General features: G+C 37.5%; 1 protein-coding gene across 1 annotated transcript in view; it reads left to right on the top strand.

Moving 5' to 3' along the window:
* Nucleotides 1-27282, top strand: part of LOC111157364 (cadherin 8) — a 448629-nt gene that overhangs the window by 374028 nt on the left and 47319 nt on the right. Inside the window, exons 9-10 of the mRNA XM_022518712.1 lie at nt 6591-6712; nt 20501-20618. Coding sequence (XP_022374420.1) covers nt 6591-6712; nt 20501-20618 — 240 coding nt within the window. The remainder of the gene's footprint in view (nt 1-6590; nt 6713-20500; nt 20619-27282) is intronic.

Here is a 27282-nt window from a genome sequence, read left to right as displayed (position 1 = left end):
TGGACACGTGCAAGAATGTCAATCGTGCATGTTCAACTAATGTAGTAGATGAGTATGGTAACACCTTTGGGGGGTACTTGGGGGCCATGACACACTAGTTTTTGTGCTTCTTTTATTGTTTCTCTTCCAGTTTTAACAGTTTCAAGAAATCATCAGTCTATTTCTGGGATACTCATATACTTAGGAAAACAAGATAAAACCAACCCTAACTTTTCTTGCCTGTCTGCTTTATGCTAACATTTTTTTAAAATTGTAAATCTCATCAAGAATATTTCAATGGCTTGACCATAATCACATGATAAAACCCATACTCCTCAGCATGTAACAGAAGACTCTTCCTGATTTGGTCTCACCTCGGTGTCCTGGTGTCACCACCAGTCACTTCTCTGGAAACACTCTCCACTGGGGCTACTGATTTATTGGTGATGGCATCCGCTCTGGGCTTCTAGGCTTTCAGATGTGGCTGTCTCAAGGATTTGTCCACCTTTCTTTACCTAGGAGACTTCTGTTCATTATTTAAAGCTAATTCAAAGGTCATTTCCTTGTTTAAATCCTTCCCGTGACTGTAGGACTGTGTCTCCACCTCCTGTGATCTTCTGCAGCATTTTGTAAAGGAGTATTTTGCAGGACAGATGAAGGTGTCAGCTAACCCTTATAATGCTAGGGTCCTGTGGATTCCTTGCTTCTATCTATCTGTGCTCAGTAACGGGGAATACAAATGAAATTATTTACTGGATAACTAAAGAATGATGAAAAAGGAAATGAATGCATAACAAAAGGGTGTTATCAAACATCTCATGAGGGCGTTATGAGCTTTTTAAACATCCTTGAGCTTTTATATGTTGAAAAATGAATTGAAAGAAGCTTGGACAAGTAAATCTCACATATCCTTGTTTTTTTTCAGACAGGAACTGGTTTGGGAAGAGTATCGTCCTCTTCAGTCACAAATGGCCTAGTGTTTGGGAAGAGGGAATATAGTGGTTTAAACGCTGCCCCCCCCCCCCCCCCCAAAAAAAAGTTATGTCCAGTGTCCAGGTACTAACCCCAGAAACCAATGAATAGGCTATTTGGAAAAAGGGAGAGTATTTGCAGATGTAATTAAATTATAGATTGTAAAATGAGATCATCCTAGATTACCTGGGTAAGGCCCTAGGTCTAGTAACCACTGTTTTTATTAGAGATAGAAAAGTAGAAGACATGGTAAGAGGAAGAAATATCCCTGTGAAGACTGAGGCAGGGACTACAGCTCTTCTGTCACAGAAGAAAGAAGCCCTTGGCTCCTTGGATGGTCTCCACCAACTAGCAACCACCTCCCCTACTTTGAGATCACCACTGGGCTTCAACTTTTCCACATTCCTGTAAAACGCAATTCGTTCTTTCTGAAAGGTCCAGAGCTCTCTGCTTTATGTTTTGCCATCCTGCCCAATGCCTGGACCAAATGACTGAGCCATGGCTCTGATCCTTCTTTCCTAGGGACACTCTGCCTTAGCATTGGAGGGTCCTGTGGGCGGGGGTAGAGGGTGTGTGAGGTAGTGGGGGGAGTAGACTTGAGTCCCCTTGGTTCACTTCTCTCAGCATGAAACCTCTCCTTATGCGCCATGGAAGGAGGATCGGGGCCCAGGATTCTCAGGGATGCTTGGTCCAATGTAGAATTAGGTCACGTGAATAGGGACTTGGTGGAAGAAAGCAGGCCCCACCTGCAGTCGCCCAAAACTTAGTCTCAGCAACAGGGATGTGAGCGGGATGAGAAAGGCTAACATCCCACCTCTCCTGGGTATAGAGCCCTTGACCAGAAGCCTGGGGGAGAGGGAGGCCTGCGTTCTGGGTTGTGTTAGTCCTGAAGATAGTTCTCAAGTTCCTGACCTCTGCGAGTGGGGGGGGGGGGGGGGGGGAGTAAGCAAGGGTTGGTTCCAACACCGCAAACTAACTTATCAATGTTTTGTACATTTTCTTGAATAAATGTTTTTATTTGCTATATGCCCTTAGGACCTTTTTCAAAGACTTTTAAAAAAAAGTATATTTTAAAATTAAACACATTTTTCTGGGACATGGGATGGTGCTGTTCCTCATGCTGGCATGCCCCAAGTCAAAAAAAAAAAAAAAAAAAAAAAATAAGGGCACCTGGGTGGCTCAGTGGGTTAAAGCCTCTGCGTACAGCTCAGGTCATGATCCCAGGGTCCTGGGATCAAGCCCTATATCGGGCTCTCCGCTCAGCAGGGAGACTGCTTCCTCCCCTCTCTCTGCCTGCTTCTCTGCCTACTTGTGATCTCTGTCTGTCAAATAAATAAATAAAATCTTTTTAAAATAAATAAATAAATAAAATAATAAACACACACATAAACACACACACACACACACACACACCCTAAAGAATAAAACCCGAATTGTTTGTTAAAAAGGCTTTTTTTTTTAAGATTTTATTTATTTGACAGAGAGAGATCACAAGTAGGCACAGAGAGAGAGAGAGAGAGTAGAGAGAGAGAGAGAGGAGGAAGCAGGCTCCCTGCCAAGCAGAGGACTCGATCCCGGAACTCCGAGATCATGACCCGAGCTGAAGGCAGAGGCTTAACCCACTGAGCCACCCAGGCGCCCCTGTTAAAAAGGCTTTTGAAAAGAGATGTAGTTTGGCCTGAATCTTAAAGGAGAACAAAGAATCAGAAGTTATAAAAAGAAGGGATTAGGCTACATTGTTAGTTAGGGTTAAGTTATAAAAAGAAGGGATTAGGCTACATTGTTAGTTAGGGTTAACTGTCCAGTATGTTTTATGTAACCACGAAGGCTACAGAAATTGTTTTGTCATAAGCCACTAGCATATCCTTTTTCAGTGCCTGAGTATACAGTTCAGGTTTTCTTTTAATCAGGCATACTGTAAACTACTAAATTAAAAGGAAGCGCCTAAAAAGATATCCAATTCAACTGTCGATGTAAGAAGAAATTTAGTAAATCTGGCCAATTATTAAATAAATGTAAAAAATACACCATTGCAGTAAACATAATACACAACGTACACACCATGAGATTCTTTACAATTCTGAGCAGTAGATTCCCAATTGAGTTCTGGGTTTTCCACAGGCCAAAACAAAGAAGAAATTAATGTTTTGAAGATTTTATTTATTAGAGAGAGAGAGAGGGAGAGAAAGAGATCACGAGCAGGGTGGAGGGGTAGAGGAAGAAGCAGACTCCCCACAGAGTAGGAAGCCAGATGTGGGGCTCCATCCCAGGACCCTGGGATCATGACCTGAGCCCAAGGCAGATGCTTAGCCAACTGAGCCACCCATACACCCTACAAAGAAAAAAAGTCTCATCATTTCCCAAATGCCTACTGTTGATTAGATTACAAGATAGTGTTTACTTGTGGAAGTTCTAGGACAAATTAAGTATCCTAATTGGAAGAATCTTCTCAGTCATTCATGAGGTTCTAACAGTATGAAAATGACAGATCCCCATCCCACATCACTTCTAACAAACCAACAAATCAGAGTGATGTTTTCCAGGGTTCTGAGCCCTGGGATAGTTAATAAATACCACCTTATCCCTGACACTACATATGAGGAAAAGGTATCCTACTCTAATGTTCAGAGTTAGCCCAATAAGCAGCTCATGCAGCTTTTATCTTTTGTGCTGGAGTCTTACCACCTGTCAGCCATCTAGTTATAAGAGAGGATTCCTCTTTTTTTTTTCCCTTTCCAATGCTGAGATCAGGAAAAGAAGAGAAAAGAACAGATTTAGCATAATTATCCCTTGCCCAAATGGTGAAGAAAAAAAAAAAAAAAAAAATCAATGTATGCATGTTTGCCTGTCAGGTGTGTGTGCAGCGAAAGACAGAAAACAAAGGGTATCAGTTGGTAGACTTGACCCAGTCAAACATTGCCCGTAAGTCTGACTCAAGTTTAGCATTTTCTTCACTCTCCAAGGAGCAAGATCGTGTTCGAGGAGAACAGCTTCTCCTTGTACTTTCCAGTTCTCAAAGACTGTGCACTTATTCTTCCACTGTCTATTCTATATATGTAGTTTATTAAGCCTATGTTGATCGTTGGCTCTTTGTTAATTGAAGGGTAGAGAAATGAAAGACAAACATTATAGAAGGCTCCTGTAATCATTTAAATACACAAGAGTTGGTCTAGGATGTGGAACAGAGAAAAATGAATGTTATATAAATAAATAACTTATCAGTAGTTTGTAGAGTTGAGATAGAGAATTACAAAATAAAAATTAATCACTTAAAGGGACTCTGCTTGGGTACAATAGTACCATGAGTAAATACAGGGAATTTAAATTGTTCAGTCTCTCGGGGAGGCTTGCAGATTATTAGTGCAGTTCTGGGAATGTTAAGGATATATCCACTTCTGCATTTGATAGTTGGACTCAAAACTTAAATAAGTGTTCATCCATGAGATAAATATTTATAAGAAACCTGTATGTATTCTTGAAGAAATGGTAGTGATTAGTTACCTTAAGCAAATATATTTTGTTTTGGACTTCAGTATTATTCTGTGCAAAGATCTCATGTTTGGGAGACCAAAGCTACATCTGGGGGTTAATTTTTAACTGAATAATATTGGTAAAGGCATATGTTCCTTTGAATGCCAGTCTCCCCACCTAAAATAGGATAATTACATTGAATTTAATATAATTCATAGTTCCATATGGTTATAATTCACATAGGATTGAAAGAGATATACTTCCAGAAACATCCCACTGTATAGACCAAATAGTATGCATGGCGCTCATCATGTTGACAATTACAAAGGACAAAGGCTTAAAATGCCCTTGACTGTGTGCCTCATACTATCTGAGAACCTACTGTCTTCTCTTATTTTTAATGGTTCTGGAAATAAAGTTCTTCATTTTCTTTCAGTTTTCTCCAGAATAAAAGGAGGTTAAGTCACTTGTTCAGGATCACGTAGGGACAAGAAGGCAGAGCAGGCACCCCAAACATTGCTGTTAGGTGCATACACTGCATTCCCTTTTATTCTCTAGCGGCTGCTGTTCAGCTCATGGTAAGGCTAGAGAAGAAGCATGAATCTTTAAAGATATAATTGTACTTTATTTCACATACCTTATACCTTATTTATCCACCTTAAACAGGTGGATAAAGCACAAAATATAACTTCCCTCTCTTAGTATCATGTAATTTTTTGAAACTTCCCTTTCTATTTGAAACTAAGAGGTCCATGGTTCTTCTCTGAATTAAGAAGAAATTCACTTATTAGAGACAAGACGGTAAAAGAAAAGGGGTTTATCAAGTGAGACATTTAAGGCCATTGGCTGGATTCTTGTGAAGTGAGGTTATGTTCCATGACTGAGGCGGTGGGAGTTCCACAGGGTACTATCCATCCATCCATAGTTAATCCCATTAGCATACTGGAGAGTTGCCATGCTAGTTAACTAAATTCAAATCTTGTAGCATTGCCAGTGGGCTTAACCAACTATAAATTTAGAACACGGCTATGATTATTTAGTGTGTACTTTAGAAGTATTTTGCTACTTCACACACACAAAAATGAGTATTTGAGGGGGTTAGAGCTCTGAATTTAATCAATTATCACAAAGATCACTTTGATACATCAAATGCAAGTCTGTTTCTTCATATTCAAAAGCCACACAACATCCCCCTCTTGGCTTACATATAAATATTCACTGCCACAGAGACACAAATAAATAATTGACCATCACCAGTGCATTCTGTATAATTTACAAGAGATTAGGATTATTACATGGTACAAACTGTGTTACATATATTACAAATGAAAAATCACATGGCCAAAGTCACCAATGTATTAGTTAATGCACCAGATTTCTGTGTGTGTGTGTGTGTGTGAGAGTGTGTGTGTGTGTGTGTGTGTATAACTTTTAAAATTTAAGGATTTAAGGATTAGGATTACGTATTAAATTCTCTGCTATTGGAATTGACCTGGAGAGAGGAAAAGATTATGATCTGTTTACACTGATGAAAATCTTTGTGAAAATGACAATATTAAAATTACTTAGGCTTATCTTACCAGAAAGATCCCAAGGTCAATTTTTGATTTAAAAAAAAAAAAAAAATAGAATTCACAAGAGGTAGGATTCCCCATCTTTAATATTGTCTTTATCATTGTTAAGGAATCGCTCTCAACCACTGGCTCTGGCCTTTTCCTGGGTTTTTGATGTTCCTCTTTAACATATGGCCAGTCAAATAGGGTAATAGCACAAAAATGGCTTGAGTTCTACCCAAGATAAACAAAGAGAGTAATCTTCGTTGCGTAGGGCTTTTTTTTTTTCCTTTTGTATAATGCATTTTATCACTTAAAAAAAGCTTTCTTCATCAGGGAAACCTCTAAGTTTTTCAGAGATGGTCTTTGTCAAGCTAAGCTCCAGCAAATGGTGTTTGAAATCGTAATTTATACTTAAGCAGTCAAGCACGTGCTGTTTGCTTTGTTTTTTTTTTTTTTTTTCCCTATTGAGTGGTCAATTTCCATCATCACTATGTTGAAAACACCCTAATTAAAGGAAGTTGAAACAGACACACATGTTTTCCAGAAGAGAGTTGAGTTGCACGTTAAAAATGAAGTACCCTCAATGCTGATGTTATTTTTTCCTTCCCATAGGGAACCACAGTCAGATATCACGAGTGCCTGTTGCTATTAAAGTGCTGGATGTCAATGACAACGCCCCTGAATTCGCATCCGAATATGAGGCATTTTTATGTGAAAATGGAAAACCCGGCCAAGTAAATATCTCCATGTTGTTAATGCTGAATATGTTTGTATACAACTGTCTCATATCTGATTAACCTGCATTCTAGTGAGCATCTCATCACTTACGGTCTGCAAAGTCACACGCAGGAAACATCCAAATGGGAACAGAAAAGGAGCATTTTTTTTCTTTTGGAGAGGCTAATTCTCTCCACCCTAGACCACTTGGGCTCCTCAAGTTCAACACCCTGCTGGGCCGTGAACCCAGAGCCAAGTAACAATCTTAAAGTCTCTCGGGCTCTGGCTAAAACACGGAGGTCTTAGAGAGATGGGGACAAAAATTTTAACCTTCTTAGGACAGAAAGCAAGAGAAAAGCTCACAAGGAGGGCGTTTATGTTTCATAACAACCCTAAGAACCACACCTAAGAGTGGAACCCAGGAAGACCTGTGGTAGAAAGTGATTTTTGCAATCTGTAAAAATGCAGATGTATTTAGATAAATATAGGATGAACGTGATTTAGACATGCAAGTGAAGCATCTGAAAATTGTGTACTGGTGAAACATTTTTTTTTTTTAACCTTTCTTATATAGCATAGATAGGGACACTGTAGACAGATTAAAAATAGAGAAATAGGAACGAAGGAAGGAAAAAGGAGGGAGGGAGGAAGAGAGAGGAACAAAAAAGACAAAACCTGCTCTACTCTGAATGTCAAAATGGAAATAGTCTATGTAAAGTTCTAAAAGCACAAATGTAATAGATTTATTTTAACAAGGTGCCAAAGTACTGTATGTTTAAGAAATTTATCGTTTTTCAACTTCCTAATTTATTTCTGGATGGTGACATTTTAATTTAAATAAACAGCAGCTGACAGCATAACACTGGAGTTGTGGATCCAACTATTCTTGGGCCTCATGTGGGTGTGAGGAATTAAACTTACTATTTGCCGAGTGGCTTACCTGACAAGAGTCAGATTTTTTTTCACCTACAGAAAGGAATAGCGCTGTAGCCCTGTACTTTTATTTAATTCTTACAAAAGATCAATGTGTTACCCTCCTGTGATACAGTGGACATTTTCCCCTACTCTACTCCCCTATATCCCAAGGATAAGCCTCATTTCTGTTTCCCAAAGTAAGACACGAATACATGTGTGTGTACACACACACACACACACACACACACATACACACGTACAGCTAAAATTCTAGCATTCAAACTCAGTCATTTCAAATATCTAGATGTCATAAATACTGTTATCAAAATATTCACTTTCAGCAGTGATAGGCTCTTAAAAATATTCTAACATTAAGTTTCCTAATTTCATCATGTGGAACTGCCCTCTATCATGTCTGTTGAACATTTTCATTTATAATCTTTTGAGGGTAGAGTGTATGTGTGTATATATATATATATATATGTGTGTGTGTGTGTGTGTGTGTGTGTGTGTATATGCCAGTAATTATCACTTGGCTAAGTTGGCAGATCGAGTTGACAGAGTTCAATCAAAATTTACGCAGGTTAGTTTCAAGGATGTGGTTGTGTGGACCCGATTGCTCCTGGGGTGATGTAGCCAATCAGAGACTTACAAGCCAGACATTTTTGATCACACAGAATCTGTCAAATACTTTAGAATTAAAAAAAAAAAAAATCATGAAAAACTCATCACACAAGTTCCGAGAGTCAATGGCATTGATATTTCAAAAATCCCACATTGGCTTCACTTGTGGTGTTGACATATGCATGCCTTTGGACCTCCAGGAATCTGGAGGTTTACCCTGTGGATTTTGACTATTTCCAAGGTTTTAATGATTCCTCAGCAGTTCTTACCCTCAGGAAAAAAAAAAAAAAATGCATTGTTTCATCATCTTTCTTCTGCACGATCAAAATAAAAAAAAAAAAAGCAGTTCATTCTTTGTTTTATGATTTTTGCATATCAAAATGAATGACTCATTCTGTGAAGAAATGTTTTTGTTGTGTATCTGTCCACTGCCACTACCTTATCCTCAAGTGAATCTGTTAGGTATGTTTATCAGAGTTCATATTTACATAAAGAGATCAGATTTTTGACTCCTCACATAAGCTTTGGACGTATGACTGACTGGTTGATACACAAGAAATTGTTCAAACAAGTCCAGAATTCCTTGCATCTTTTGTGCTAGTCAGAACTCATGTGTGATTCATTACACCATTCCTAGTTCACTTTTAATGGCTCAAGGATCTCCTTTTTGTATTTAACATTTTCTAAAACGCCTATGTGTTATCGACACCAAATAGTGTTTATGTAAGTTCAACACAGATGCACTTTCAGTCATCTCTCATAACAGCACAAAACGACTTAATTCATTCTGAAATCAGAATATTCATTATGAGGTGATCACACACTCATGAAAACCAAATGTCAATAGTATTAGCACTAAATTCATAGTTATATCGGTATTTTCAACTATTATTGTTGGCTTTAAAACAGCCTCAGGGAAAGGAATGTAGGGACTCTGAAATGTCTGGTTTGCCTGGAAGGTATGGATTTAAGGCTGAACTCAAAGGGGATCAGCGGCCTGACAAATGAGGCAGCTGGAGATTATTAGTAATAATCAAGGGCAAGCCAGTAAAAACCAGTCTGTAAAGACCTTCTGGACTGAGAACACCTCTAGAAAGAGGTTTTTAAAACCTCTCACAAAATGAAAGCCACTATCAACATGAACATAGAGAATTCTACTGTGCTTGACTAGTTTTTTTTTTTTTTTTTTTCAATGAACACACTCATTTAAACAAAGAATCAAGTAAAATAAAAACTTTAACAAGGAAGGAAGCACGCCAATTTTCTCTATACATAGACCTCCGGGACAGGAGGCATCTGTCCTAGAATTGTTACAGGTTTACTTTGAAAGTAGAATTGGAATTCCTATCTGCTTCTCCCACCTTTTATTTCTTAAGAGTAACAACCACCCATGACAGAAATAGTTCAGAGGTCTCATTTGAAATAATCCCTCCATTACATAATTAAATGTTAACATGGTATATACTATTCCTAGTTACTTCTATTAAAAAACCACTTCCCCACTAGGTAATACATCTCAACTCAAAAGTTTTAAGATGACTTTAGTCTTCTTAACTCCATCACAGCATGATAGAATCATCTACAGATTACTCGACCCTCAGTTTAACAGGAGGAATAAGAGTTTCCACTGACTTCTCTCTAATGGCCAAGACAGAAATGACGTTATGGATTAAAGATTTCAAGATTAGAAAGCAAAATATGTAACAGACAGCCCATGTGTCTGATAGGATGGTAGGTTTGGGTCTGTCAGTAAATACTTATTAAACACAAACAATGTACCAGGACTTGAGGAGGTACTGGGGATTTAGTGGCAAACAACACCCTAAACAACAGTCTTTTTCCATTCTAGAATTTACTCTCTGGCAAACACGTAATAACATTAGAAATGATAGAATTTCGAGAACATACCTCAAATCCTCTGGGCAGAAAGGAGGCTGAAGAGCTGAAGGGAAAAGGAGCTCTCTTACTGAAAAGACCTCTTAATATAGGACCCGTCCCACCAGAGACAGGAAACATCTATCAAGAGCTGAAAAGGAATCAGCTGGGGATAAACCAGGTTCTCTCTGAAGAGAATGGTAATCTGGCTGGACGGGTGGAGGAACAGGTAACAGCTGTGGAGAAACCAGTACCTTCCTTCATTATGCTTGACAACAGCACACTCAGAACCAAACATGAAAGAAAAATAGAGAATTTTAGTGACCAGTGTTGGTCAGAGGGCCTTCCATAACTCTCTCCTACCTCTCGTCCCCTTACTAGGGTCTTTCTGGGATTTTGTTTCAGATGCTAACCCCTTGTTTACCATACAGATCTAATTAGGGTAACTTGCTCCAGATGGTTCACTGATGCAACGACTACACTGAAAATGTTGAATCTCCAGGTGTGAGTCAAGGTCTCTTATTTAGTCCCAGAGAATATTTCATTGTTTGAGGACTAGATGACAGACTGCTTCAGCTCTTTCTTCCTTCAGGAAGGAGCTTCCCCTTTTACTATATGTAAATCCAGTGGCATATAATTGGAGTTTCATCACCCTCTATAGAATCCGAGGCTTGCTATTTGGCATCGAGTTAATTATGTCTGGGCTTAAAAAACAAAACACAACAACAACAACAAAAACCAGCTCTGGTTTACTTTATTAAATTCCTTTGTCATGGACCAATACTGTAACAATATGATGCTCGCTTATCTTAGGGATATCATAGGTCCAGTTAAAAAAAAAATAAAGCAAAAAAAATAACATCTTATATTTCTATATTATTTTTCTATATTATTTTTATTTTATTTTCTATATTATTTTCTATATTATTTCTATAATTATATTTCCAATGCTTGGCATGGAATTAATATTCACAAAATTTTAGAATCACAGTTCTAATTCATTTCATTCAGCAGTGACAAATATTTCAATAACTAGTTCCTCAGATATTACCATGGAAACCCTTGTTTTACTCACAGACACACAGTGCACAAACTAACCTTTTCAAATGAAAAATCATTTGTTGAACAATATTTCTTGTGCATCTACAAGATGCTAAGTATTGTAATATGACCTGGGGAAACAATGTAAAAAGAACAACAACAAAAAAATGTTCTCTCTAATGGAACTTAATGAGGAAAGGGCTTATTAAAAAAAAAAAAGGTAGAATGAATCCATAATATAATTTCAGTTTTGAAAACTGGATTGAAGGAAACATGAGCACAACTGGATAGGGGAACAAAGAAAAAGCAGAGATCTACTTGATATAGTGTTTTCAGAGAAAGTCACTTTTTAGGTGGGTCTCATGTGAACTAAAACTGGGAAAAAAAAAATGGGAAAGGGCTAGGCATTCAAAGCCTGAAAGCAAGAGCCTTCTAGCCAACAGGATAAGCTTGTGCAAATACCCTGAAGGTAGAAAGACCTTGGTGTGCTTAAATAATTGAAGACCTCTGTGGCTTAAGTGTAATAAGAAGAAGAATGCAATAAGCAAAAGACTGAGATTGAATGAAAAGGGTCCTATTTTGGATAAAATGTACGCACACACACACACGCAATGAAGGAGCAAAAACATTTAGAAGGCTGTAACTGCAAAAAATGGGAGTAGTCTGGTGGAAGGTGGTAGCCAATGAGATGGAGATAAGAATGGTGAAAGCTCTATGCTTACGTGAATGATGTACTCTAGCAGATGTCCGACATACAAACAACAGCACTGCTTCGCGGGTGTGCTGTTGCAGATAAGGGGGCTGAGGCTGAAAAGGGGTGAGGGACTTCCCCGAGGCCAAGAAAAGTGGCATAGATAGGTTTCCCACGTCCTTGTACTTTCTGGGATCTTGCTGTGCTTCCCAAGGAAGCCAACTTTGAGATTCTGTTGCCTGTGTGAGCCACTTCTTAGAAATCAGATTCTGATCAGAGTGAGCATTTTTCTTCTTTTTTTTTTTAAAGATTTTATTTATTTGACAGACAGAGATCACAAGTAGGCAGAGAAGCAAGCGGGGTTGGGGGGGGGTGGAGGAGAGGGGAGCAGGCTCCCTGGCGAGCAGAGAGCACAATGTGGGACTTGATCCCAGGACCCTGAGATCATGACCTGAGCCGAAGGCAGAGGCTCAACCCACTGAGCCACCCAGGCGCCCCAAGAGTGAGCATTTTTCAAAAGGGAAAAAAGTCAGGTCCTATGACCAACAAAGATACTTGATCCATAGTCATTCCACAAAATCTCCAGTGAAAAGAACCAAGAAGTTAGAAAGTAGAAATTATCTGTTATAAACGCCAGCAACGAATGAATTCGCTATTTTATTTTTAAAATTTCTGTTGGTTTTCTCCTAATAAATGTGAAACAGTGAATCAAAAATACAGCATCTTATAATACTCATGAAACAATAAATTTAGGAGATTTAATTTTAACTTCCCTGCCAGCAGGCATCTTTCAGGATCTATCTGCATACACACAGGGAGACAGGATTGATTTTTAAGACAGATGAAATTGATGACCTCAACAAAATGCATAAAGTACTATTTTCATTTTGGGGGGGTGTCGAATAAGGAGATGGTAAATTAGTAGAATGCATAAAATGGTATTTGAAAAAATCATATGTAACAAAACATATTTCAAGATAGTCATTAACCGAAGTATGACTTTTAGAGCTCACCTTTGGCAGAGGGGAAAGCATAAGTAAAAAATGCAGTGGAGGGGTTTGAAGCTAAAACAATTGAAGTATGAGCCACAGCTCTGCCATTTACTAATTTTGTGAACTTCTGCCTTAATGTCTATTAAACTCTCTTATTTTAGAAATACCTGGTACAATATCTAGTGCATAATAAATAATTGTAATTACTATCAATATATATTTTAACTAGTCTCATAATCTAAAAAGCAAAATACACCTCATTCATATTGTTTTGTTATTTCATTGTTATTATTATATCTGCATGAGTTTGATTTGGAGCAAAACATTATAGTCTGTCAAAGGTCAATATAACGGAAGACAATCTAGTTCCCTGTATTGGGATAATTCTTCCTCTGATAATTTCCAAGTATATTATTTATTGAGGGTGAAGAGAGGGCTTATATTCCCCGATATGTATTTGTGAGTTATTATCTTTATTTTTTCATATAGACTGGAATCAAATTACAGGAACACAGACAATCCGAATCTTTTTGTGAAGTCGTGTTTGCAGCTGACGTATATATCAGCTGAATCTCTTGTATGGTTCCAAATTCCATGGGTTTGATTCTGGCCCCTGACCTAAAGAAGATCAATATTCCACAGAGAAAATGGTGTCAGGGATTGTTTAAAATTCTTGATCTATTTCATGCAAATATATTTTCTATGTTTTATTTTCAACCTATAAGTTACTGAATAAGAATTTAGGATAGAAATAAGGTGGGCACATGTGTATGCTTCTTTCCATGTGATCTTAGAAGTCATGTTGACGCCTTTTTTGAAGACAGTAAAATTGACACTCGATAGTAAATGGCCTTAGGCCTCGGCTTTGTGCTCATGACATAAACTGGGTAACGTGGTACCGAGAGGAGCTGACATGTTGTTGGAATGGCAGAGATGCCCATGCAGATGACACAGTAACCACCCGCTAAGGGGAGACAGTGCCTCCGCAGAGAGGTGGAAATCTTCCAAGCCTTTAAGATTCAAATAAGTTTTGAAGGATAGCGTTTCTCAAAGTGAGTGCCTGAGAAAAATGTGTAGGGTATAACACATCAGTATATGGGGCAGCGTGCGCGGTATGTGTGTGTCTGTGGTTTACCTAATAAGACTGCAAAGCACTGAATTAAACAAGTTCACAACATTTTCTTCTGCTTGTTTTGTTTAACTGTAAGATTCCTTTGCATTTAGAAGCACATATGAATCACAAGAGGGCTGTGTCATCTTTGGCATTTAGCAAACAGCTGATTCTAAAATCTTCACAATTTCCTTCAGAGGAAACTATCTAATAGTGGTAAATGGAACCCAGTCAAAAATCCTTCTCTAGGGAGCGCCTGGGTGGCTCAGTGGGTTAAAGCCTCTGCCTTCGGCTCAGGTCATGATCCCAGGGTCCTGGGATCGAGCCCCACATCGGGCTCTCTGCTCAGCAGGGAGCCTGCTTCCTTCTCTCTCTCTGCCTGTCTCGCTGCCTACCTGTGATCTCTGTCAAATAAATAAATAAAATCTCTAAAAAAAAATCCTTCTCTAGGAAGATAAACGGTGTCACACATGTTCAGCCTAGAAAGTGACGTTTATGATGGTTAAGGAGACATCAGGAAGCAGTCCTGTGAAGTCGTATCATGGAAGATGGAGAAAAGAGATTGAAAGGAACCTGAGACTTCTCAGCCAAATTAGAAAGTGTGGGTTCTGCCCTATCAGTGGAGTTTACAAAGAAGAGCAAGTAAAGGAATGTTTTAAAAGAGTAATTCAGAGGTGCACGAAATACACATGAAACATGCAGAGTCCAGAAAGAAAAGGGCATAAGAGACTGGAAACCCCAAACGTTGTATAAACACATTCTTCAGGAGCCCTTGCTTTGTATCATTTTATCTCAACTTAGTTTCGGGAAGGGAAAGGGCAATGAAGGAAACAGAAACAGAGGAAAATGTCAAAAGTTCTACAAATGGGTTTGTGAAGGCACAGCCCCCAAATGTCTACCCAGAGGACTGAGGACTTCACTAGTTTTTAAGAGACCTATCAGATCAAATCTATATCCTCCTGTTGTATTTTCCATAGGTCAGATTTCCATGGTATATGCTCTGAACAGCCACCTAATGGTTTTTAAAGAGAGGAAAAAAACAAAAACAACAACAACAACCAAAAAAACGTCGTCACGCAAAAAAGGGGGGAGCGGGGCATGGGAATGGGAAAACACTCTGGGTAGAAAAAGAAAAGTCTTGGTAGAGATTGGATTACCATGCAAATTATAAAACAAATCTCCAGGAACTATCAAATAGCTATGAATAGTGCTTATATTTGAACTATAGTATACAGTTTTGAAATAATGGAGGATAATTGGGTCATTGTATGGATTTTAATATAATTTCCCAAATTCCAATACTTCCTCTTTTTTAAATTTACCATCATTGTTATGATTTGATTTCTCTTGTGTACGTAACTTTTATCTTCAAGGACCCCTCTTTTAGGGGACGGTTCTTAACCTATTTTGTCTTATTTCATTCAGTTATAGAAATCACTGATAATCTGATAATATGGACTTTCCTCCTCCTATATGTACATATATGAATAATTCAACTTCACTTTCAAGCTGACAGGTTTGAACCATGTGACAGTCATTCATAGATCCTCCTTTCTTTTCCCAAGTTTAAAACTCCTGCTCTAAGAAACAAAATTAGTATTTCAGGAAAGCTAATATTGATTATCACAAGTAAGCTGGTAATAACAGGCAGAAGAATAAATAGAAAACCACAAACGATGCTGTCCTTCCTGCAATACCTTTGACTCACTCTCATTCAACCTGCTTTCCATCATCTTCCAACTCACACCACCCACAGAAAGATTTGCCAAGAAAAAAAGAAAATTAGGTCTTGTCTGAGAAAGTGACAGCATACTATGATTGTAGACACCATCCTGGCTATCAGTGTTGAGAGTTCCTGGAGCACAGATGTATATCAAAGAAGTCTGGAAAGCATCCCAAAAGCTGCAGTAGTCCCCTCTTACCTTGTCCACACTCACAAGGAACTATGATGTCTCAGTCTTCTTTTTGTCCTGCTGTGTGTCAGACTCAAAAGGGGATCTTTATCCCTGGAAAGAGCAACAACAAGAATGCATGAGGACATCCTTATTTGCTCTCCAAAATACTGAAGGTCTAAGCCCCGATTTAACTGAAAGACACGTGCAGAATGTATGAATGTCAACAAGAGGCAGCCTGTTGTACTGAGGCAGGAAGATGCAGGTAGTTTGTTATTAGATCTGGGATCAAATGTTATGTATCACATCTTTGGTGCACTAGGTTCCCATATGTCTCTTCATACATACTTCAAGGCTATGTGAGAATTAGTGATGATGCTCAAAGATGCTGACATCATTCATTCATTCATTCATTCATTCATTCATTTATGCAATACATATTAAATAGTTACCACGTGCTGTTCTTACAGCAGTGAGGGGGGCAAAAATCCAACTCATCATATATAATCATGCCTGGTTCTTGAAAAAAAGTCAATGAATAATATCTATGGAATCTTATTTCTAATAGATCCCATGATAGTTTTATGGTTCTAAACAGATCAGATCATCAGAAATGTGTTTGTTGGATGCTTGCCTTGCAAAACGTTAATAATGACATGGGTACCCCACTGGTATTAAATATTTTTGAATTAATGTAAAATAGTCTACAGTAAAGTTTAATCATCTCTGCTAATGAAAAACCCAAGTTAGGTATGAGTCTTTTTTTAGTAAAATAGTTAGAATTATAATATGGCCCCATAATTCTCAAAATTTTTCTTTTTTTAGTTTCATGACTTAGAAAGGTTATTTCATTTCAAATTAGTAATCTCAAGAAATAGAATCGAGTCCACTCCCTAGAATTCCAAGTATGGCCCTGAAATTCATTTCCTTATTCTAACATTCCAGATATACTTTGTTTTTCAGGAAGTTTTTATGTAAACTTTCAGCTTCCCTTGAAATTAATCCACAATAAATGATCAAACATTAGATTTTTCAATTGCATCCTAAGGCTGATAGAAAGAAAAAAACATTTAAACTAAATCCTATCTATGTACTCCTAAAAAATCTATGACCTCCCCAGAAATTTTTACATCATCTCCTTGAAATAGTTATCCAATAAACTAAAAGTTAACTGACGTCATAGTAGCTCACAGGGGGAAATGTGTGTGATTTTCATTTGCCATTTACTCAATGTTCCTGTAAAATCTGCTTGTGCACTTCCTTGAATAAATCTGTTCTTTTTCTTCCATTGTTTAAACCTAAGTGTGTTCAGATGCTATTACATCAGTGAAAATTTCAGCCTTTTAGATAGGAGTATCTTAATGCATTTTAATAGCATAAAGTCCTTCAAGTGATTTACCGTGCGTCCACTTTTAGATAAAATGTCTAGACAGTAGCCATCTGCATTAAGATAAAATGAAGTGTCAAAAATGGTTTAAGCCAAATTCTTAACTTGTTCATGGGATATGTGGAAGTTGATTTAAAGAGTCACCATTTCATCACTTTTCCCCCAACACATCACGCACTGAACTTGATGCGAGCTTAACAATACAAACTCTCCTAATGAATAATAAGGAGGAAGCTGTAAACACCCATCTTCTCCCTTAACTGAAATCAGTTCATCTAGGACTTCGGCAGCCTTCAGAATCACCTAGAAGGCTGTTTACAATGCAGATTTCTTTTTTTCTTTTTAAAGATTTTATTTATTATTTGACAGAGAGATCACAAGTAGGCAGAGAGACAGGCAGAGAGAGAGATGGGGAAGCAGGCTCCCCGCTGAGCAAAGAGCCCGATGCGGGGCTCTATTCCAGGACCCCGGGATCATGACCTGAGCAGGGGCTTTAACCCACTGAGCCACCCAAGCACCCCTACAATGCAGATTTCTAGGCCTCACCCCAAGGCTTTCTGGGTCAGTAGGCTGAAGAAGTTGCAAGGCTAACAGAGTCCCTGGCTCAAGTAGATGATGGAAACAAAGCATATTCATTGCAGGTATAATGTTTCAAAGTTTAGACCAAACTTCTGAGATAATGGCATGACAGGTAATTACATTCCTTTACTTCAGGTAAGCTAAATTATTGCATCTTTTGTTTTGGTCCTGGTGACTAAACTAATGAAATAACTCACGTAGATCCACTTGCCAGCAGGTATGAGTGTTTTTCATGCAGATTACTTAGAAATATTAGAAATGGTATCCTTACAGGAGCTCTATCCACTAAATACATCATAAGAATGCATTTAGTCATGAATGGTTTTCACCCCAGGATATCAGGAAGTTCTCTTTTCATTTGCCCTTCTTCTCTTGTGCTGACACACTTCGAGAGTTACTCTTTCAACCGGTGCACGTGGACAGAGGAGTCCTTTTGAAACAAAATTGGATAAAGGGAGCAGGGAATGTTCCAGATGCTGAAAAATAAACCCATTTCCCCCTCCCCGCCCTGTTCTTTATAACTGTCTCAAAGAAGTTTCCTGTCGAATTCCTCTCTTAAATATTTGGACATGTAGGCGAGCCATAAAAGAGTTATTTGTGTGTTCCCAGCTTCTCCCCTTAGGTTTCCATTCTTTTGTTTTTATAAAGCTAGAAGCCCAGGGCATCTCTCTGCACTTAAATGTCAAGGCAATGATGCTAGGTGTTCAGACAGAGTAAATATCATTATATTGGCATCTAGTCTGATGAGGTTAGGGAATTGTTTGGGTAACAGAAGCTGGTAGATTTCTCATGGGGCTATGTCATGAATAAATGGAGGTGACTCTAATAAAACAACAACAACAATGGCAATAATAATAATATTCATTAAACATTCACTAGGAACCACATGCTCTAGGAAGAGACCGACATGAATTTATGTCAGTTGTCAAAACAGCCCTATGAGCGCCTGGGTGGCTCAGTGGGTTAAAGCCTCTGCCTTCGGCTCAGGTCATGATCCCAGGTCCTGGGATCGGGCCCCGCATCGGGCTCTCTGCTCTGCAGGGAGCCTGCTTCCTCCTCTCTCTCTCTGCCTGCCTCTCTGCTTACTTGTGGTCTCTGTCTGTCAAATGAATAAATAAGATCTTTAAAAAAAAAAAAACCAAAAAGAAAAACCAGCCCTATGAGAAAGGTGCTTTTTATTTGCAATTTTAGGAATACATGAAAACTGAGTTTTCAGAAAGACTAAAGTAACTCTCTCAGTGTCACGCAATGAGTAAAGGGTAAAACTATGCCTTCTATCAGGGCTACTCAATTTCAAGTCCATTATATTGATGACTACCTCACTGTCTTAATCGTAAGTTCTAGTTCACACTTTTTTTGGTTATATTGTTACTCAAGCTAAGCACGACGATAAGATATTTTACAAGGTCCTTAACAAAAGTAAAACACCTACCAGGTAAGAATATGTCCCAATTTAAAAATGGAGAAATAGAAGTTGAAAGAAGCTATGTCCTTTATGTCTCAACTTTTCATATAGTATATGCTCAATACAAGGCAAAAGTCACAGCTGTTCAATGTTGTTCTCACAATTGTTTAGGTGATAAGTTACAAGGCAAAGATCTCCTTCACTCAAAAAGAAATGATCCTTTTTTATTTATCTTCAATAAAATTGGCAAAGTTGAATGGGACCTAATTGTTCAAACAGCCCTAATGAATTAAGCATCATCATTACGTTCATCTAAATTCACAAACCTGAGAGCATTTCCCTGTTAATTCTTTCTTGTGGCCTATCTGATATCACCTCAATTGTCATGCTTTGCAGGCATTTTTTTGGGTAGAAATTATGTTGTAGTTATTACAGTAGTAGTATAAACCATAAGTTTTACCACATTAACTGGAGTCCAGTGTTTCATATTGAAGGGATTAATATCACAGAATCATAAATCTGAATTATTAAGCTGATTCTGTGACATCCCAAGAAACAACTTAGCGCTAAGTTAATGCAGCTTTGCAAATGAAATAAGCACATTCAGCCAGCACCGATTCACAAGTATGTGTATCTATCCAAACAGTTCTCCGCACAGTGGTAATTCTCCTAATCCCTATAATTTATTCATCTCAGGATACACTCCAAAGCATTGTTTGCATGTGTTATCCACTCGCTTTAAAAACAGTATTCATTATTGGGAGGGAACAGATGCAACTCTTCAGAAAGTTTTGTTGTGGTGATGTTTGTGCCGAGGAACATTCTATTTGGCAAACATTTGTAGCCTGATGAGTAAAATAAAAGATGCATTTCCAGGGTTCAAGATTTAAGTTCTTTACTTCCAAGATCCTCCCAAGGGCCACACTACAATCACTGTAACAATTCCAAATCTCATTATAGATGCCCGTATAGACTCAAATTGGAAAGAAAACCTGTAATTACCCAGTGGACTTGTCAAATACCCTTAATTTTGCTATTTTTGAGCCACAACCACCAAGTGGACATTAAGGTAATGGCCTTAATTTTCATCAGTTTATCAAAAACTGAGGTTTTAATGCGATAAATGTTTCTCCTTGTTCTTGGCACAAACCATCCACAACAATTCAGAAAACTGAAAAAAAAAATTTCTTGGACAAAAGTATTAGTCCACTAAAGAGATGTCCCTCAGCTTTTAGAGGCGGTATAAGCCCTCTGATGTCATCAGAAATGCTGATGTCGAGTTTTATGTTACAGGTCATTCAAACAGTGAGTGCCATGGACAAAGATGATCCCAAAAATGGACATTATTTCTTATACAGTCTTCTTCCAGAAATGGTCAACAATCCGAATTTTACCATCAAGAAAAATGAAGGTAAATATATTAGCCCTGTGAAACAGGGTAGAACATAAATTGGAAAATTAGGTGTTGTTTCATAATTTGACTGAAAATATCAATAAAATAATTTTTGTTCACCCAAGAGCAGTTGAAACCTAGCTTATCAGCCTAGTGGCTTGGTAATTACATCACTTCCTCTTTCCAATATTGAAACAATAGATAAGAAAACTGTTAATGTAAAAGTTAATTTTATCCTAGGGAATACCTCAATCACCTTACTTTGAAGACTGAACAGTAAGATTTAACCCCTAGGAAAGCTCCAGGAATTTTGAGATACTGTGATATCTGTTAGAGAAGGAACTGGCTTATACTTCGCAATTGCTAAGTTTTAATTGAATGTTTACCAAGTCTTTAGGGAAAGCCTATCCTAATTTTGCCTGATTTGTGGGTACACATTAGAGGTATTTGTTTTAAGCCTGTACCAACTTTGATGATAGCAATTAGATCAGGAAATCCTTCTTGAAGGACACTCCTTATCAGTATTATTTTAGAGCTAATATAAACTGATTTTATTGTTAAGTCTTTCACTTGTGGAGGACATTTAATCCATTTCATTATTTCTTGAGAACCAAGTTTGGATTAATTGTTTCCCCTATTGTCTATTACATGTGAAGGTCATAGATCTTTTTTTTTTTTAAGTCTATCTCATCTGTACATTTTTGTTTCCTATGCTATTGTATATTCAACAAGCATTTTTCACTGTTTATTTTGGTCTAGTTTTATTTAAGTCTTAGTTTCAGCTGCTTTGAATGATTAGGAAAATAAATGGATTGCCCTAAGCTGTCTCCCAGCTTTACTATAGGTGTTTGTTTGGATTTCTGAATGGGCTCTGTAAAAGCTATACTCAATTAGAAGAGTAAAATTTGGTTCATGACATTTGTTTGGGTTATTTGCTATGTTCTGTTTCAAGGAGGTAGTGAATTTTGCTAACATTTCATTTATGAAATAAAATAACATTTTATGACTCTTCTTAAATATATTATGGCCTTACCTTTTAACATAATGCTACCTAATTCTTTGGGGACGCTCTGATAGATATGAATGCATCCCCAAAAATGAATGACAAACTCATTATACAGATACTACTCATTGAGCTGGCTTACACTATTATACACGTGAAGGAGACAAAATCCTGTTCTTTTGTCTCAATAATGGAGTAGTCCTTTGTTAGCCTCCCCTAACTAGGAATTGTACTCCAAGTATATTGTCTTTGTTTGTTTGTTTGTTTGGTTAACCACATTTCTTTTTTATGGAAGTCACATGAATATGTCTAAGATGAAAGGCAACTCAGAAAGCCAAAACTGGGCTCTAAGTCTGTGTATAAGTGTGACCCATCCTCATTTTGACTGTGAGTTAATAGGTATCAGTCTTTATTTTTGCATATGCAACGCCCTACATTTAAAAATTTCTTGTGAAGAAATGTTTTCCATCCCATTCCAAAGGTTCTGGGTTTCTCAGCATTTTCTGTGCATGTAATTTCAAGATATGCCTGTAAGAGAAGTAGAGCCCATCAAAGGCACTAGACAGGCATGTGCTGAGTGAGTGAGAGGTTTGGGTGCCAGGGAAAGTGTATTTTTATACTGTATTTGTTATACCCTAAACCTATGAAAGGGGAGATTTTTGTCTGACAGTGAATGAATTTCATGTGCTTACCCTAAATTTTAGAATCAGTAGAAAGTAAAAGTTTATACACTTAGGTAACCTCTTTTTGCCCTATCACACATGGCAATAATTCCTTCAATAGAATATTTAAAAGACTGTGTGTTATCTGTTTTATTTTGAAACTACAAAATGGAAGTTACACTTTTATGTCATAGGTTTGTGTGTGTGTAAAATAATTGAAAAAAGAAAGATCCCAGATGTTGCTAATATTTTGTGGAAAGCACACTCTCTGTGCCACAATTGTTTATTTTAAATTGTGTGTTTATTTTGCCAAGAGTGACCACATAATTTATTATTCCGACTGGGATGTTTTTTAAAGTGAAAGGTGTTGCCATTTATGTTTGTTCCTGGAAAAACATAACCAGGACTATCTTGTGAAAACCAGGACATATGTTCACTGTGATTCTGGATTTAGGATCCAAACATTCAACATCTCCATAGAGTAAATCATGAGCCCAATGGTCTTTAGATTAGATGTGTATAATTTATACTCTATCTTCCTTTTCCTAGATCAGAAATTTATGAGTTTTGCTCTTTAGACCTCAATCTTTTTGGCATCTGGATAGTTACTGTAAGACCGGGGGGAAATAGTCCCTTCTTCATATGTAGAAACAATTAAAGTAATGGGAAAAGATTGTCAGATTTAAAATGGTGGAGATATATAGGTAAGTAGATAGATAACTGAATATTTTGTTAGCCTATTACCCATTCCCTAGTAATGACAAAAAAAAAAATACAAAAAAGTCCAAATACTAGACATTATTTATTTTTAAACTATGGTATATTCTATGTTTGAAAGATGGAGAGAATTAAGTAGTAGTATTATATTTAGAATTGTTTTTCTCTACATAAGATGGGCTTTAAAATGGACATTAGCTGATGTTTCTCCACTGACAGTGTCATGATTTACAAGTCCCAGTGTTAAGATTTTTGAGAAAGTCAATATATCCAAATTCATAATTGATGGGTAGACAATTCCCCTGTTTAATTAGATCCTTATGGGAGATGGTTTTAGTATTTGGCATTTTCTGAGGAACTTGTAGCCACGTCTTTCAACTTAAAGTTACTGTGATCTTTCTCCTCCCTCATACAGATTGGTCCTTCTGCAATTTTTAGCAGACTAATTCATAATCAAAGGCAAAATGAGATAGAAATTAGCTGTCTCTTATCTCCTACATAGTTGAGTGATTTCACAAATAATTCTCTTTCTGAATATATGAGATTCACATTTCATCCAGATTAGGAAAGCAACCTTCAATACCGATGAAGGTGAAAACAAAGGTCAAAAATATGATGAGTCATTTATATCATATATAGACACCAATCATAGCACTTTGAATTTCATCAATTATATGGCCTAGTCATTGGTTTCTCCATCTTCCAGTTGGGGTGAATTTAGAAGCAAGAGGAGTTTTGCTGACCACATTTCATATTGGCTTCCATTCTAACTGTGAAAATGGAAGATACTCTACAACAAATATAACAAGACAGGGAAGATAAATGGACCTTTTACAGATACAGGACTATCTTGCCTGCAGAAAATTTCAGGTCTGCCAGAAACCTGATGTTCTCCAGCCTGCACATTGTTGTTAAAAGGTATGACTGGAATTGCCAGAAAGCAGTCTGGTCAAATGGGAGTCTTTATGTTTTTCACTGAATTACTTGAATCATGTGTGTAGAGAAATGAGGAAAAACATAAAGCCCTGCTCCCTAGAGAGGACATTATGGAAAGGAAACAATTAGACAGTAAACTTGGCCTTAATTACAACTTGGTTAGGCTTAAGAAAAGACACCAGGAAGCCAGGGTACCTAAAGACACTAATATTTTTTTTCCTCTTCTTGATATCTCCTTTTTGAACAAATTCCTGTTGATAAGGACCGCACTCTATAGGTGTAATTTTGACAATTAATTTAAATAATGTCAACGCTGACTAGAGCTTTGAAATAAACGTGCCTTGGGTTATCTCAATGTCCATGACATGCTTACCTATTTAGAATATAAATCAGGCTTTGTTTTGTGAGATTTCTATCTCAACAGACTGGCCAATTTCAAGCAGTATGTGTTTTATGTCTTTTTATCCTTTAGAAGCATCCCTTGTAAGAACAATTATTTTAAGCCCTGGTTACCCTATCTGTACTATCAGGATAGCAATACCTATTCACCCTCAAATATGCTGTGATAGATATGTGTAATCTTTCTGCTAGACATCTCTTAGCATAATATCTGGCACATAAAAAAAATTCATCAGTAAATGAGACAAAATCCTCATTAGGTTAATCTATTAATTCCTAAATTCCCATGCTATGTTCCATCTCCTCTGGCTTATTGTTCTCAACCAGGTCTCTTTGCATCTTGAACTCTGTTAATTTTGGAATGTTGTACAAAGTGGCCTCAATGGTAGCTTTGAAAACCTTCATCCCTACTAGAATGCACTGCAAGAAATCTGCTTGGCAATGTGTTGCAATCTAAAGAATACTGTAATAGAAAGATATAAGATAAAAAAGGAGGAGGAGTAAAAGGTGGGGAAAACTGAAAATATTTACTGGTCATGGAAATAGCTGTAGGATTCTTGGATCTGGTTTTGAATATAAAGGCTTTCTTTTCTTTCTCTCTTGCCAAAATGAAACTCAGCTTTCTCCACACAGTAGCTGACCCCAACTTCCAACTCAAAGGGATTACTTTCCATTCTGGTATATCAAGTTGTTTCAAACACCCACAGCCTCCTCACACACATACCCCGTAGAATCATGTTGCATGGGCTGGAAGATTAAAGGCAATCTTCCTTTGCTCTTTTGAAGAAAGTCAACCTATCTCATGTTGCTCTTGCCACAAAACTGAAATTTGCTGCCTGCAGGTGGGTGTGAATTTCCCTGATCCCAGGCCAGCCCAAGCTGGCCCTCTGTCCTCCATCTTTTCTCGGGCAGGATCTGCATGCCTGCCTGGGCTGGACTGAGGATATGGGTGTTGAGGTAGACAGAGCCCCTCTTTCATCCTCCTTAAGCCAGCAGTGCCCCAACTAGGCAGAACTGGACTTGAAAGGTCTTCCTGATGACCCAGAGAGCAAAGGTGGTCCACTTTGTAAACAAAATGCCGTCTTTCTGGCCACCTAAGACATCCTTGAGTTCTTCATTACACCAGGTTGCTTTGATGCTAACACAGGACTTTCCAAAATAACATCTTTCCTCAAGCAGCCTTTACAAAAGCCTCCATCCCTCAGCCAGAGCCAAGCCATTATTGTTGGGTTTCCCAGGCAACCATACCTAAGCAACAAGTGAAAATCGTGTGCCTGTATGAGTGTAATAATGAGTACCTACCTGTGTATGTTTGCAATATAGTGACCCTGTCTTCTCTGCTCACATAGAGGACTTTTCCACAGCACCACACAGCACCACACAGCACCAAACACTGACTTGAGATCTTTTTCATGTAAGTCATCAGCTCTGACCCATATGAAGCATGGTACTTTTCCTGGTTGTTGAATCATAAAAGGTAGAACTCAATTTGCATGAAACAGGAGGTCCAACTGGGATCCCAAATATGCAGAATAGCATTATGCATACATGATCCAAAAGGCTTCTGCTTCAGTAATTCATAATTTATTGTTTATGCTTCCAGCAATGTTCCGTTGATAAAAAGCCATTTATGTTTCATTTTGTCGTCTAAACTGTAATTAAGGATGATGTGCAAGCTAAGAAAAATAGATAACAGATCTGTACTTCCACTCTCCAAGTTGCATACGATTGTGGAGTTGGTTCAGAAAACTAGATTTTCTTTGCTTAAATAGTTTCAATAAAACTCTTGTTATTTTGTATAGTCTCCATATCTTTTTGGATTATTTGTTTTCTTTCCTCTTTTAAATCATAATACAAGAGTGCTTTCAGAAGTCAAGAATTTCCTTTGCAAATATTGAAAATCCTAAAATTATTGCTCTGTTCAGACATAGCGCTGCTCTGAGTGTTTTTTAGTGTATACTGTGGGAGACAATTTAATTCTGAGATTACTGACTACCGGGCATAGACTTATATGTGCGGTTATCCATCTGCTATTCAAAGTTATAAATTGATTTAGAGCCTCTCAGTCAATTTGCTAACTCCTTTCTGGTCTGTATAGAGCATTCTAATTCTCAAGATTTTTGAAAGAGAAAAACCAAGAGATAAATTAGTATATGCCTAGTTATCTTAAAGTCATCTTAGTTATTGTAAAGATACCTTAGGACATAGAATCTTCTCTTTGAGATTTTGCTTTCTGAGACTTTTGCTTCAAAAGAGAAAAATAGAAAAATAAAGGGATCAACTGAACATTAGCAAGAGGAGAGAGAATTACTCAGAGAAATGTTTTTTATTTATCAGATCTTGTTTGGACCACTTTCTTGTTTGTGCCATTAAAAAATAATGCTATTGACTGATTTAGAATCTATTTGTAAGCGTAAAAATAGGTCTTGGGATTTTGTGGGTGCCAGATAAACATGATTGTCCTTTTGGTAAGCACAAGCAAATATTAAAAATTGAATGTGGAAACAAAATGAGCTGTCAGTCGATGCAAATTCTCCTTTTCTAAAAAAAGTACTAAATGTAGTTGACAATCACTGTATCTCCTTTCAGCAGGGAAGTTTGAGTTAATTTTGAGCACTTTTTGGACACAACAAAGGCATACGTGACATTCTATGTGACCTGAATAACACATATCATGTCCTTTGGATCCCTTGGTTTATTAAAGAGAAAGCAGAGAAAGAATTTGGAAACAGTAAGGGGGATACTCACAAAGATAAACATCTTAAAAGTTGACTTGGGAAGAATTAGAATGAATAGTGAAAGAGAGATACTGTGAAATATAGAACAGCACAAGCTTCATGGTTAAGAGTATTTAGCTTTGAATCCTAGCTCTTTTGATTATGATCTGTGAGAACTTTCACAAATAACTGAATAATCTTGAACATTTGTCTATAAAATGGAGACAATAGGGCGCCTATGTGGCTCA

Source organism: Enhydra lutris, unplaced genomic scaffold, assembly GCF_002288905.1.
Source record: "Enhydra lutris kenyoni isolate GAN:26980312 unplaced genomic scaffold, ASM228890v2 scaffoldscaffold54, whole genome shotgun sequence".
Lineage (NCBI taxonomy): Eukaryota > Metazoa > Chordata > Mammalia > Carnivora > Mustelidae > Enhydra > Enhydra lutris.
This window is presented reverse-complemented; position numbering and strand designations above follow the sequence as displayed.